Source organism: Dama dama, chromosome 9, assembly GCF_033118175.1.
Source record: "Dama dama isolate Ldn47 chromosome 9, ASM3311817v1, whole genome shotgun sequence".
In the NCBI taxonomy this organism is placed as follows: domain Eukaryota; kingdom Metazoa; phylum Chordata; class Mammalia; order Artiodactyla; family Cervidae; genus Dama; species Dama dama.
The window spans coordinates 34,298,865-34,313,820 of NC_083689.1; the positions used below are offsets into that span (position 1 = coordinate 34,298,865).

The following is a 14,956-nucleotide window of genomic DNA, read 5'->3' on the forward strand; positions in this document are numbered from 1 at the left end:
GAATATAGTCTGAAAATCTCAAAGCAGTTAGTGACTGAGAGGGTTAACCTTTTAAATGCAGTAGGTTCACTTGCTGTTTGCTTGGAACATCACTCTACTCTCTTTCCACTCTAACACTTAAGTTTACTAGAAATCTTACAAGACAGGAACATGTGGAGGGCCCAGTCCCCAACCAGTCACCTTGATGGCCAGGCCTGCTGGAGTCAACTTCTCCACATTTCGCTCGTTGAGGCAGTCTTCTCCCATCAAAGAAGTGAGGTGCTGCAGACACTCTGCGTGTCCCTGTGATGCGGCAACGTGTAAGAGATTGTTTCCACTTTCGTCATGAATTTTGTCTAGATTGTCGGCAGCTAGGTGTGGCTGTACACATAGTAAGATCAGGAAAACTTAAGTCAATAAAACAGAATGAGAAGCTGTGGGGGTTTTGCTCTGGGCCTTGGGAAGAAGACATGAGCTTCCAGAAGCCCTGGTGACAGTCATGGGGTTGTAATAAGTCAGAATTCCTTGCTATGAAAGCACAGGAATGCTCAAGTGACTTACTTTCATGGGAGACGGGCAACCAAGATGAGTCAACGAGTCTGTAGAGGCTCCAAGCCAGCTTTCTAACAACTTATGGTAACCAGCAGGTTTCCTGTCTGTCTCCTCCACTCCTGCTACGTTCTGAGGGCCAGACTCTGCTTTATTCCTTGTGGTAGGTTTGTTGAATGAATGAACTACCTGTCATAACCATCTGCTTTGCCTTGAGCTTTGGAGAGCTGGCTCTGATGGCAAGCCTCATGATGGGTGCTGTAGTCTGTGCTCCCCCGGGTACCTCAAGACACCTTCACCCCTAAACAAACTCCTGGGCAGCTGGAAGCTCTACTTGGATTCTGGTTTCTTCACCTCGAGTGAAGTTCAGTGCCCTGAGCATAACTCATTGATAAAGACTGTCGGGTAAATTGAGAGGTGTTACCATTTAGGAAACATAAAAACATGGGAAAGATAAAAGAAAGGAATGAACCAGACAGGAAGAGCCAGGAGAAATGGAAAAGACATTTTCAAGAGACAAAAAAAAAAAAAAAATTTACTTGACTTAGTAAAATTGTTCAATGATATCATCCTATTATAACACTAAAATTTGTGGTAATAGACCAAGTGCATTATATTTATCTATGCACAGATTTACCCTGAGTAGAATCACATGGCCAAGATGTGATGATTTTCCTTGAATGAGACTTTAATTAACACCACAGTGTCAGCTCAGGCTTACTACTGTTTGATCCATGTCTGGAAGCCAGGAAAGAACAATGTAGGCAGATGGAATGTGATTTCAGTTTAGTTTTCTCTGAGCCTAAGCAGAACAGACTTTTCTTACATCATGTTACTCTGTGTCTAGAGTCTCTGGAAAAGCTTCTTCATGCTCCCTAGACATGCAGACCTGGAACTAAATAAAAACTCCATGTGGGTCAGAGGGCAATCAAGCTCTAGGGTAAGTCTCTATCTGCAAATGCTTTCAAACGTCCTGGTCCAAGTCTTCTGAATAATGATCAGGATAAAACAGAAGACCCTCTGTTCATGTATCTGGCAGGTTCCCCATCATCAAGGAACTGACATCCCCACAAATAACTCAGTGAGAGCATTGGGGACCATTTGAAAAGCAAAAGGAAAGACATTAAGATTCATATTTTTAAAAGTGCTGGGCTTTTTTGGGTTTTGCTTTTACTTGAGACTGTGTCCTTATTACAGTTGAATTCATGCACAGTTCAAGTGAAATAACACTCCCTCTATAGCCATTTGTTTTTCCTTATATTAACCACCTAACTTTTAATTTTAAAACTCCAAAGTCACATCGCCCAACAAAAGCCATTGCAAAAAACTGGAACAAAAGCACCATCATTCTGTTACTGGTGAACGGAGTTGACAAAACTGGAGTTCTAGATGGTTAGTGTGTATATTGAATTAGTTCATACTCACCAGGAGAGATATTTGCCCTTCTTTAACAATGTTCAAGATGCTTTTCACCTTTTTCAGGTACTCGTTCCTTTCTTCGGGTCCCTGGGAGCTGGTCCAGTTCATGCCACCAACCTGCTCCTCAGGGTTGGGGTCTGTTGCCGACTGCAGATGGAAGGCCCTGAGCTGGCAATCTGGTGCCATAGCCTTGTCAACTTTCCGACTGTGAGGATCACTGAAGGTCTTGTGTAGGAAGTCCTTACCCTGGTCTTCAGGCTCATAAGCAGAGCCACATTTAACGAGAGGAGGAGAACTCTCTGATTCCTCAGGGGAGAGCTTCTGTTGGTCCTGGACAACAGAGGACGCTTTTCTCAAGTGAGGGCTTTTCACAGGAGAAAGAACACAAAACGGTGTCATGTTAGACGGGGAGCTCTCGGCACTTCCTGTAGGGCACGCTTTGCCGGAAAGGCCATTAATGCTTGTGCATAAACCCAAAATTCTTTTTTCCGAAGTCGCCTTGGTGAAAGAGGCCAGCTGCTGACTGGATTTGATGTAAGGCACGTCGAGAATCTCATCCATGTCGAGGTCATAATGTTCCAGCTCCCCCAGCAGGGTGCTGGGTTCCGTGCTCTTCCTCTGGGGGCTGCCCTCGCCAGCTCTGGGGCCGAGCTCCTCGGGCTGGGGGCCTGGGTCAGAATCACCCCCTTTCTGGTACTCTGCCTTTTGGTTCTTTTGATCATCACTTTCATTGTTCTCCAGAGTCTCTGGCTGGTGTTTCAAGGGGGACACTCTTTTCACTGGGCGGAACTTACTATACACATCGGCGATTCCTGTGGGCTTCTGCGTGTTTGTAATAAGAGTTGAGACACCACAATTCCAGCCAGAGCTAGACACTGTTTTAAAATAAATTGAGAGGGGACTATTAAATTGAAACACTGAAAACAGCAAGGCCATGTAGGCAGACACGATCCACTCAAGTTGTGCTCAAAGGAAGTCTGGGTATTAAGGAACAATTTAAGAGAGAATGTAGACCATAAAACAGTTTGTACTTACCCTTGAAAAACAGTGAATGCTAAAAGAAAGTTACCATGTATTGGCTCAGAATTAATTCATGTAGTAATAATAGTAGAAGCAAACAGTAAAAGAAAACAAACCCAGACAGACACTCTGTTTTATTCCCTGAGTGGTTATACCTCCCTGACAGTATGCTGATACTTGTCACCACTCTGAAAAACAGAATTGGAGGACAGGATCCTTTGCATTTAATAAACTTCCAAACTAATTCAGGGAGAGAAGGTATGTACCTGCATATGTGTGTGTGTGCACACACACATAGGTATACCCTTAGAGCTCATGAAGTCTTGGAGAAAGAAGGGGTAAATGATTTAATATTGGGCAAACTTAAACTGAGAACTATTGAGTGATTCGCTAGGTGATCTGTTAGATGGATCAAGGAAAGAACAGGAAGGCATGGAATGGTCAAGACTGGCTGGACCGTGGGAGATAAGCCACAGTGGAGTTCATCCCACCCTAGACTGAGTATCCAAGTCAACCACAGCTCATGGGCATTTGATGGTGCTTTCTGGCATACGACCAGCAACATAACACACTGCCACGTCACAAGGGAACATGCTCTTTTAGAGTCTGCCCTCCATCGTTTGGAAAGCTGGAAATGAACAGGAGGAAGTTGCAAAGGGAGGGTGAAGCAGGCAGACCAGTATTTTTTTTTTCCCCCTTCTCATTTCTGTGCAAAGTTCAGATAAAGATTGTATAGTCTGCGTTTGAGTGTCTGGTTGGGATGACGTGTCAAGCGAAACAGCAACACATCCAGAGGTGAAAGTTAAGCACCACTTCCTTCCACAGGGAGCCTCATATGACCAGCTGCCCTTGCCTCCCCTCAGAGGCTGACCGAGCAATGGCCTCCTCCCTCGGGCTTGATGATACAGCTTCCTCTCTGGGACACTCCTCTGACTAGACAGATGACCCTGCACCCTGGTAACTTGCAGGCCACTGATTTATGGACTCTTACTCCTTTCCCACTTAGTTTATACCATCCTCCACCAAAGGGGTGAGGTTTCAGGATATGCCTTCCCACTCGGCATCTCCCATCTCTGTCTCCTCTTCTAGAACGGTAGCAGGTGGGAAGTGTTTAAACCGAGGCACCTGTGTGTGTCTGTTCTTTGCCAGCGAGCACAACCCAAAAATGGGCTTCCCAGGTGGTGCAGTGGTAAAGAACTCCATCTGCCAATAGAGGAGATGCAAGAGACGGGGGTTCGATTCCTGGGTCGAGAAGACCCCCTGCGGGAAGAAATGGCAAGCCAGTCCGGTATTCTTGCCTGGAGAATGCCTTGGACGGAGGAGCCTGGTAGGCTACAGTCCATGTGGTCTGAGTGACTGAGTACACACACACACAGCACAATCAGACACTAAAGGAGCCTGAGAAGAGGGTATATTCAGGACTGTAACTTCTGCAATAGCCCCTGCTATCACTGATTCTTGGGGTGAAAGTGGCATACTAATGATTTAAAGTTCCCCAAATTTAGATCTGGCCATTCTTCTTCCTATTACAATGTGTTCTCAAAGGATTCAGGTAAGTTCCAGAGTCAAAACAAGATGAGAGTGAGCGTTCTAAGCCTGAATGCGAGATACCTATTGGTGGGTGAGTTTTTTCCCCCCGGTGGACCACAACTTTGCCTGTGGTCTCAGAGGGTCTGCACGAAGCGATCCTTCTCTGAGGACTTTCGGGAACCTACGAGAACACTGTCAGATGTGGAATGAGGCCAGGATTCTGTCTAGTAAGAAACAAGCGTTAACTGAGAATATTCCAGACGGGAAGGGAGGTATCTAGATGCTCTTAAGCTGCTGCTCCTCTGCCTTTAGCTAACTCTGGTTCTTACATGTATACAGTTCTTGACACAGAGCAGACAATTAACAAATGCTAGTATCTGAGTTTGAATCTCACTCTGTACAACACAGTAAATTTCTTTAAAAATGCCCAAAGCATCCTTCAGAGGGATTCACAGCTTAATTTCACAGGGAACCAAAGTCCTTTTAATAAACTCAGAGGAGCGATAATCACCAATGAGAGCTGGATTTTCTAGTTATTTATGAAATGTAAATATGCAAAGGCAAAGACTAATTCCAACTGGTCCATTATAAATTTCAAAGTCTTTCTATCCTTTATATGTCCTTTTGCCCTATAAAATGTAAAGCTAAAAAAATTAATGCCTGCCAGAAATTCTTGCCAAGCCTTTAACTCTTCCTTTCAAGAACACATGGTTACTTACTTATTTAAAAGAGCAGAGAAACAGTGGACACAGAGTTTATAATATGTAAATATGCCTTTAATTTTATCCATCAATTATCTGAAAAGCTTATAGTAGAATATATATATATATTCCTTAACATTTCTGAGATGTACATTTATTATTAGGGAGAGCATTTGCTAATATATTGCCAACTACCTTCATGTTTTTGGAACTTCTTGATAATGTGAATCTCAGGATGTAATAAAAAAATTTTCAAGTAGTGGGCCAGTACAACGAGAGCATTGTACCAATGTATTTATGTATCATATAAGGTTGTGGGTTCAAAGGGCTACTCTTTTATGTTGGCTTTATTTACATGTGAAATTTTTTCCAAGTGATACAGGGAAATGGATACCATATGTTTCCCAGCTGTTTTCTTCTGACAGGGGCCATTAAGAATGCTCTATGGAAATGAATTCTGTCTGAATCTTATGAAAACACTTCTTTCCACAGAAGAGCCTAGAAACTGAAGAAGGGGCATCAACATTAGGCTTGTTGTCCTCCTTATTCAAACCTATGATTTTTTTTTTTAAGGCTGAGAGTGAAATCTGTGCTTTTTAGTCTCTGTCTTGACTTCCTGGAAAAAAACCCAGTTAGGAAAAATGGATTAGATGACAAGTTTTCATGAGAATGTTCTCATTTATTACCATATACTTGTCTGAGAAGTAAAATTTTGTTTATATACAAAAGATAAAACTCAATTAGTTTCTTTCTCCTAAGCTGGGAAAATGGGCATTTTAAGCATAACATCATTGCCCTTAATAACTGACAAGATTTTCACTTCCAATTCAATAAGTCTACCAAAAATTCCACTTATATTGTTGTTCTATGCCAACACCATAATAAATTTCTTATAATGCATGGAAACAAAGATCAGACTAATTATGGTTACTAGGAGGACTTTTAGGCTAAATTTATTTCCTGGAAATCATAAATAAACACTTCACATGTTAAACTTTAAATCTCTGACAATTTGATCTATTATCTTATGAGATCTTTACAAGCTCTGTAAGAATACAGTCTGTGTCTAATTTCTCTCTATCCCTCAAAGCACCCAGAAAATTCCTTTATATGAGTAGGTTCTCAGTGACTTTTTGGTACAGTGGATTAATTTTCAACATCTTATGAAAGGAAACATGTAAAATACACCTTAAACCAGTCCTCCTGATTATGGCACACATTTTCTAAATGGTCAGTAGGTAAATGGAAGTGCATTTGAGGCTGATTTATAGACCATAATTCCCTCTCCTAATCTAGTTGGCATTTGGAATGTCTCCGACCTCCAGCAGGGTATTTCCAATTGCCTGCTGACCATTTACAGGTCACCATGTCTTCAACAAGCATCTAACGTGATCCTACATCACACAAGTATGTGTAACAGGTAGAATGTTCTGATCCAGGGGTTTTATCACCTTCCACACTGGCCTGCTTTCTCCTTTTCACTTCCTTATCCAATATATACACATACACATACACACACTCTCTCTCTCTCTATTCCATCTTCTCTAAATGTATTCCTGAATCATATGACCATGTATTCTGGCTCCCAAGAAAACTACCTCCAAGGCATCACTGATCTTTCTATCTCTTTTTTAAAGTTAATTTCTGTTAGAGTATAGTTGACTTACAAGGCTGAGTTAGTTTCTGCTGTACAACAGAATCAGTCAGTTGTGCATATACACATATCCACTCTTTTTTAGATTTTTTCCCATATAGGTCATTGCAGAGTAGTAAGTAGAGTTCCCTGTGCTATAACAGTAGGTTCTTAGTAGTTATCTATTTTACATATAACATGTATATATGTCAAATCCCAATGTCCCAATCTATCCCTCCCTCCCTTTCCCACTTGGTAACCACAATTTGTTTTCTACATCCATGACTCTATTTCTGTTTTGTAAAAAGTTCATTTGTACCATTTTTCTTTTAGATTTCATGATCCAGCAATCCCATTCCTATGCATATATCTGAAGAAAACCATAATTCAAAAAGATACACGTACTCCAATGTTCACTACAAAACTATTTACAATAGCCAGGACATGGAAGAAACCTAAATGTCCACTGATGGATGAATGGATAAAGAAGATGTGGTAATACACACAATGGAATATTACATGACCATAAAAAATAATGAAATAACTCCACTTGCAGTGACGTGGATGAACCTGGAGCCTGTCACACTGAGGAGAGTAAGTAAAAGACAAATACCATATGATACCGCTTATATGTGAACCCTTCTCTTTTATGATCCCTGGCCCTCACCCGTTTGGCAGCGAGTCTTACTGTGGCCTGATCCTCAGTCCTTCTCTAATTTGGTCCCTTGCTTCATCTTATCACACTGACTAGACCACACAGACCTTCCCACAGTCTGTGCAGGTTTCTGTCTATTTCTTAGGTTTTCCTTTTTGATCCCCTATTCAGATAAGTCTGATTTTTTCACTTCTTAATTTAGAAACATTGAAGTGGCCTTATACTGCCTAAAACAATACCCCAGTGCACAGAAACCATGCTAAATACCTCTGATTTAAAGAATAAGCGAGCTTCTCACCTTTCAACTCTTTATTCTTCTTAATTAATTTAAGAACTCTCTGTTAGACGCTACAGTGATTTTAACTCTGCTGCAAAACTTACAAACTCCTTTTAGAATAATGAGACTGCGGGCCTTTACCTCAGAGACTTTCATAAGCAGAGAGTTCACAGAAATGCTTTATTTCTATTCCATTTTAATTATGTCCTTGAATTTACTATGACAATGATTTTCCACTTACAACACTGACCTAAAGTTTCTCTTAAAAACAAATATGCTAAAAATAAGTGGTCTTAGAAAAACAAGTTTAAAATAATAATACAAGTGGTTTACAGGTAAAACAAAAATGGCAGAGAAAACTTTACATGTAGACTCTTGAGAGTCCCTTGGACTGCGGGGAGATCCAACCAGTCCATCCTAAAGGAGATCAGTCCTGGGTGTTCATTGGAGGGACTGATGTTGAAGCTGAGACTTCAATACTTTGGCCACCTGATGCGAAAAGCTGACTCATTGGAAAAGACCCTGATGCTGGGAAAGATTGAGGGCAGGAGGAGAAGGGGACGACAGAGGATGAGATGGTTGGATGGTATCACTGACACAATGGACATGGGTTTGGGTAAACTCCAGGAGTTAATGATTGACAAGGAGGCTTGGCGTGCTGCAGTCCATGGGGTCGCAAAGAGTCAGACACGACTGAGTGACTGGACTGAACTGAACTGAACCCATGTTGTGGAAATAATACTTGAACAACTAAGTTTTGATGAACCTTTTTTTTCAGGATAGTAGCTAAATTCATGAGGATTCTTTATGTTCTAATTATCTTCTCATCTCAGCACCATCATTCCCACATCACTAACTTTCCTCTGCCTTTCCATCACTAAACTCACCCTTTCTGGATGTCCCGTATCCTTCTTTCATTTTCCTTCCTTGTGGCGAGTACCCCTCTCCCATGATGCCTTTGCTGCCTTCTCTGTCTGAGATGGAAGCTCATCTGCCAAGATTCCCCTCATGTGTTACCTCCTTGGTTCATTTCCTCTGACTTTCCCAGATAACTGTTGTCCGTTGCTTCTCAGTGCCCTGAGATATACTTGCCCATACTGAGAGTCAGGCATGTATAAAGCTCTGTTTCAACAATTCACTTAAGCATCTGTCTCACCTTCTCCACTGAGAGTCCCTCAAAGGCAAAGACTGCTTATGAATCAATCTGCTTATAACAGCCCTCTCTCAAGCACAGCATGTCACAGATATAGGGACCAAGGACTAAACCTTTTAAAAAATAAATGAATGAAGGGAGGAGAGAGGGTGTTGGGCAGGGGGGACAAAGGTACAAAGGAATATGCTAGACCAAAGATGCAACGTATACTACATACACATGAGTTGTCACAGTGAGTCACCCTTGCCCACATTTTGGACAAACTGAATGTGTTGAATATTTCAAAGACAGTCTTGGTAAAGCTATTGAAGATGTGCTACGTATTAAAGTGTTTTCATGTGTTTCCTAAGTTCTAGCCAAAATTGCTTCATCTGTAAAATAAAGGGGTTAGACACATGATGGCTAAGACCTGATCCACCTCTAAATTTCTATGACTGTATGGAATGTCTACAAATAACAGGGCTCTTTATTCTGAGTGACTCACTATGAAACACTATAATTCTTCTGGATCCATGTCTTTCAACAGATCCTCACAAATTTATAATTATGAGGCTAAGCTGATTGCTGACACAGAACAACTCTTTGGCTCTTGGGACTGATAAATTAGTATTTTCTTAGGAAGATAATGTACAGTTTGCGATTGCAACGGTGGATCCAATTTTTGAGACTGAACGTCAGTGCTGGCTCCCAAAATGTCTATTTTACTTCTAAATATGGAGTTATGTGTCCATACTAGAAAATCAGCTTTAGACATCAAGAAGAGAAAGGAATGTATCTTTATGATAAAATACTGTTCTCTTCTTATTTATTGTTAAAAGGTAAAGGAATACTAGTTTCCTTGAGAAACAAAACGATCAACTTTAGCTGTAATTGCCTTAACATGTACACAACAATGCACTTCCCGTCTACAGCTACTGGAAACCTAGGCATCTTCAAGGACATGACTTCAAAGTCCTCCAAGAGGCCATTTCCTTCCATTTCTATACCTAAGAGAGGGATATCAATGAAAGATCAAGAGGGTCAATGCTAGAGTCACGTTTCCTTAATCCAATGTAATGAAATTCATTGTGGGCCCACTGATCAAAAACACTTCAAGTTCTAAAGAGTGGTGACAGGTAACTTACATCATCTCATGACAAATGAAGAAGGATACGGAGCCTGACTGAAGATTACTTGCTGAGTGCTCTCTGTACCATCCGTGAGGACTAGATTGGAACCTGAACTAAGAAAGGGTTAACTCTGAATCTGGAGTATTGTGTCAGGCCACGATGTTGGGAACAGCTGGTGGGAGTGAGGAACACATGTTTCTGGAGCGTTCCCATGGAGTTGTCTGCTCATCCCTTTCACTGGTGCCACAGACCCTTTATTGAGCATGTTGTGAGGCTGAGGGGAAAGTACAAAGGATTTTCTTATAAAAATATCAACCAAAGATTTATTCACATTGAGATGTTAAAATATTATTGGAAAAGATTCATTGATTTGGTTCTCAACTTCCTGAATTTAAGTGGCTGCTGACACCAAACAGCTTAGAAAGTGTCAGATTCCGGTTTTGTAATTCTCAGCCCTGCCCTGAACTGTCAAGACCTGCTCACATCACTTTGTGCCCCATCTGAACACATCTATTTGTTGGGTGAAAACTCACAGAAATACTCAAAATCTCTTACTACCTGGATAGAAAAGATACTTCTTCACCAAAGATGTGTGTTCTGTCAAGAAATGTGACATAATATTTTTACTACTTAAAATCTTTGGACCTTTAAAAATATGGGTCCTATAAAGAGCAATGGGTGATTCTCAAGAAAGTACACGGTTTTAGTTATTCTGTTACCTGAAAGGGCTTCCCAGGTGGTTCAGTGGTAAAGAACCTCCTGCCAGTGCAGCAGACTCAGGTTCGATCCCCAGGTCTGGAAGATCCCCAGGTCTCTAAGATCCCCTGGAGAAGGGAATGGCAACTCGCTCTAGTATGCTTGCCTGGGAAATCCCATGGACAGAGGAGGCTGGTGGGCTGCAGTCCATGGGGTCTCAAAGAGTCAGACAGGAAAGCATGTTGACCTTCACTCTGACATCAGCAAAACCTTTTGAGTGGATTAACTCTTGTATCCACTCGAGGCCCATTACCAGGTTTCCTTTTTTTTTCTCTCTCAGTGCTAAGTTGTAGAGAGAGATACACATCCAGGCATGGTACAAAGGCTCAGCAAGCAGAGAAGTGTGGAGAGCTTGCTCAGCATGGTTTCTGGAAAGTGCAGAACCACGCTCACCAGTTTTAACTGAAGGTGGCGATGTTTTACAGTGCTGATCTGTCAAGGCCAGGAAACACCGAGAGACTGCTCCTTGCTAAGAGAACCAGAGGCAGAGGGAGTGGGCTGGGCAGGGGATGGGGGTTGAAAAAAATCCCCATCCTCTACCCTCTATCGACAGCGCCAACAGATGGCTGGCTCCCAGAATGCCATCAGTAAAAAGTGTTCTCTGTATGAAGTCACGTATCCACATTAGGAATACAGCTTTAGATATAAGAAGAGAAAAGGGTGTACACATCTTAAGGATCCAAGTGTTCTATTTTTTTTTAAAACTAAACGTTAAATGAACTTCATTTTCCAGAAAAAAGTGGTAAGTGTATGAACTCTGGTGCCATTTTGAGGGGGAAGCACTTGAAAGGTCTGGAAGGGTGGAGAAATGGGAGGAAGAACTAGCCTGGCCTGCAGGCTCCTTTTTCACAAGGGTCTGCCCACCCGAGCTGGTGGGGCCCCCGGCAGAGCTCTCCATTACAAGGCTGTGGAGAGAACAGAGCAGGTAAGAGGGAATGCAGCAAAGTGCAGACAGAGGCTCCGCCAGGAGAACGCCTAGCGGAGAGCCACGTGCCTCCCTGTCTATTGCAGCTCAGTACACACTTCTCAGGCACTGTTATAAATGATCGGAAAATAAAAAAAACCTCTCCAAATGCTGTTTCTTAATTAGAACTTTCCTAAAATGTCCTCCATCTTTAAATTGCTAACAACATATGTTGGTGTAAAACCTCCTATGTTTCTGACTACAAGGCAAGTGTATGATTTCACTAGATGTTTTCACAGCAACTGCAAAGGGTGATCGGTGCCTCTGTTTTTCTCACTTGAAAATAAATGAGAACTCAGAGAATTTTAAGCGTTATGTGGAAAATTACACACAATGCTGACTGCTCAACCAGGACGGAGATTCCTGGACTTCAACTTTCTTTCCGTAATACCACAGAACTGCCTTATCAAAACACAAAGCATCCCCTAAACATTCGGTTCACATTTTTTTTTTTTTTTAATTTGGGTCACATGTGGGCAATGGAATCCTAGACACCAGTAGTAAAACCTGGTTGTACTCATTTCAGATTCACTTTAGTCTAAATCCCAAACTGTACACTCTGTCTATAGATTTTGGTAACCACTGACTATCAAGTAACATTAGTAAAATGGCTTTTAATAACAAGTTTTCTTAGAAACAGTTGAGTGGAAGAATTTCCCTACTTTGTTTATCTTTAGTGGCATCAGCCTAAATTTAGAGTCATCTTATCACCGAGAATTAGTTCTGAATTCAGCTGCCCATTCCTTCAACTGGTTAAAGGCAGCAATTTCTTTCCAGTATAAGCAAGAGATACAAGAATAGAATAACACTTATTCAGAAGTGCTAAAGTAACTGGTAGAATGTTAAAAGCCTCTTACAGGGGCCATTCATTCTACAAACATCTGTTGAATGTTCTCTGTGCAAACGCGTGGTTCTAGGGGTACAGAGGGGAATGAAACAGACATAATCATTGTCAGCAGAGGGCAAGCCGACAGACAAGACACAGACGAATGAGAAGTTACAAAATGCAAATTGCTCTGATGGAACAAAGAATAGATGAGAAGCCTCATCATGGAATGATACATCCTAAGCCAAGGCCTGACAATGAGAAGAAGACAATTACTTGAGGGTAAGATGAGAATTACAATTCTCATCTTTCTCCTGATGGGAAAATATAGGATAAAAGATGATTTTTGTGGAGATCTGGGTAGAAGGAAGCACATCCTCAAATGTCTGGTGCAGGACAGAATCTGGCAGGTTTCATAGTTCTCATATCTAGAGCAGAGTAAGCCAGGGTGAAGGACAGCAGAGACGGAGCTAGGCAAGGTTGTCAGGGGCCAACTCATTTGAGGCTTCTATTGACCACAAAAAGGAGTTTGGTTTATATTTTAAGAGAAATGGGGTATTCTTAGGGGGGTTCCACAGAGAACACAAGGGTCTGTCTTACCTTTTTATTATTTTATTTATTTACTTATGTTTTGACTGTGCTGGGTCTTCACTGCTTTGCTAGAACAGGTGCTATTCTTTGTCATCACAGTCCTCAGACTTCCCACTGTGGGGGCTTCCCTTGTGGAGCAAGAGCTCTAAGCACACAGGCTTCAGTAGCTATAGCACACAGGCTTGGTAGGCGCAGCTCACTGGCTTAGTTGCTTTGTGGCATCTGGGATCTTCTTGGACCAATGACTGAATCCTTGTCCCCTGCACTGGCAGGCAGATTCTTATCCACTACGCTACCAGGGAAGTCCAACTTTATATTTAAAAATACATCTTTGTGCCTACTTGGTGGAAACGTGGGATGGTAGGATTGACGGTGAAGAAGGAAGTGAGACTAGTTCATGGTTGTTAACTCAGATGAAATGTAAGGGTGGTGCAAGTCAGTGCTTCACGAACTTGAGGGCTTCCCTTGTGGCTCAGCTGGTAAAGAATCCATCTGCAATGCGGAAGACCTGGGTTCGATCACTGGGTTGGGAAGATCCCCTGGTGAAGGGAACAGCTACCCACTCCAGTGTTCTGGCCTGGAGAAGTCTATGCATCGTATGGTCCATGCAGTCGGGTCACACAGGGTCAGAGACGACTGAGTGACTCTCACTTTCACCCTCTCAAACCTGCGTCTGCACAAAGGCTTGGCCTGGAGAGCCTGGTAGGATGCAGATTCTGATGGAGGAGTCTGGAGTAGGGCTGAGTCCACCTTCCTAACAGGCTTCCAGGTGGTGCTGACCCTGCTGGTTCTGGCTCCAGGTCGCATCGTGAGACGCAAGAGCCCGAGCAAACAGTGCCGTGGAAGGCTCTGGATTTTTGTAGGTGATTCTTTACTCCCTCTGAGAATCCTTCAACTATGAGATTCTAGTATCCTGTTTCTACTACAAGACTTTCAAATTTTTTCTTAGGGGAAGAGTCAGGGCAAAGGAGCTAAGTGGACAAAGCGCGTCTGTTCACTTTAAATAGGAAGAGCGAGCCCATTGGGAGACAAAAGAAAAAGGATAAGCTCTCAGCCAGAAGTGGGGTGCTCTCTGAGATGCTGAGAAGCTCCAAAACCAGTAATGACCCTCCCCTCCCCAGTCATACCATCGCATTGATTGGGAAGGCTGGGCATGGAAAATCCCTCTTCCCTTATGATGGAGTGACTTCTGAGGAGGAAGTCACCTGGGGGGGCTGCACAAGGTCAAAGGCACCGGGGTTCTGTACCAGTTCCCCCCGACCCTGGGCTTCATTTCCTCCCCTACCTCCCGCCACGATGCTTATCTCCCTGACTCCTCACCCTTCCTTACTGGGATCCCCTTGAACTCATTACTACCAAGAGCAGATTTCTCCACCTGTTTTGAGTTCAGTAAAACCAAAATATGGGGAGGAGACTGGGTCTCTGCCCTGAAGTTTTCTCTCTCTCTCTGACACTGCCTCATTCCTGACTTTTTTAACTCCACAACCTTCTAGATAGTCAGGGAGCTGCAGGGCTTATTTCCATGGCTAAGCAAAGGGAAGAAATGTTCAAGTAAAGAGGAGGAAAAAGATGCAATGTATTTAATCTCTGCCACTGCCAGCCCTTTACATTATTTTTGACAAGAGTTTTATTTTTAACTTATCTATCACCCCCCTGCTCCTATCTTTCCCAGTACTGACTTCATACTCTTTCTTTCAGAAACGTAAGCTAAATATGGGGTTATGTGTTAATCCATAAGTGTTAACGGATTAAAAGCAGACAGAGGGGGCAGCTCTGTTTTCCTAAGATCTGTGG

At 42.4% G+C, this 14,956-nt stretch overlaps 1 protein-coding gene across 7 annotated transcripts in view; it reads right to left on the bottom strand.

Moving 5' to 3' along the window:
- The window catches only part of SNCAIP (synuclein alpha interacting protein), a 154,114-nt gene that overhangs the window by 41,027 nt on the left and 98,131 nt on the right, over positions 1 to 14,956 (bottom strand). For all 7 annotated transcript variants that reach the window (XM_061150917.1, XM_061150915.1, XM_061150913.1 and 4 more), the window contains 2 exons: positions 1,954 to 2,822; positions 181 to 360 (listed from right to left, as the gene is read on the bottom strand). In XM_061150917.1, coding sequence (XP_061006900.1) covers positions 181 to 360; positions 1,954 to 2,822 — 1,049 coding nt within the window. The remainder of the gene's footprint in view (positions 1 to 180; positions 361 to 1,953; positions 2,823 to 14,956) is intronic.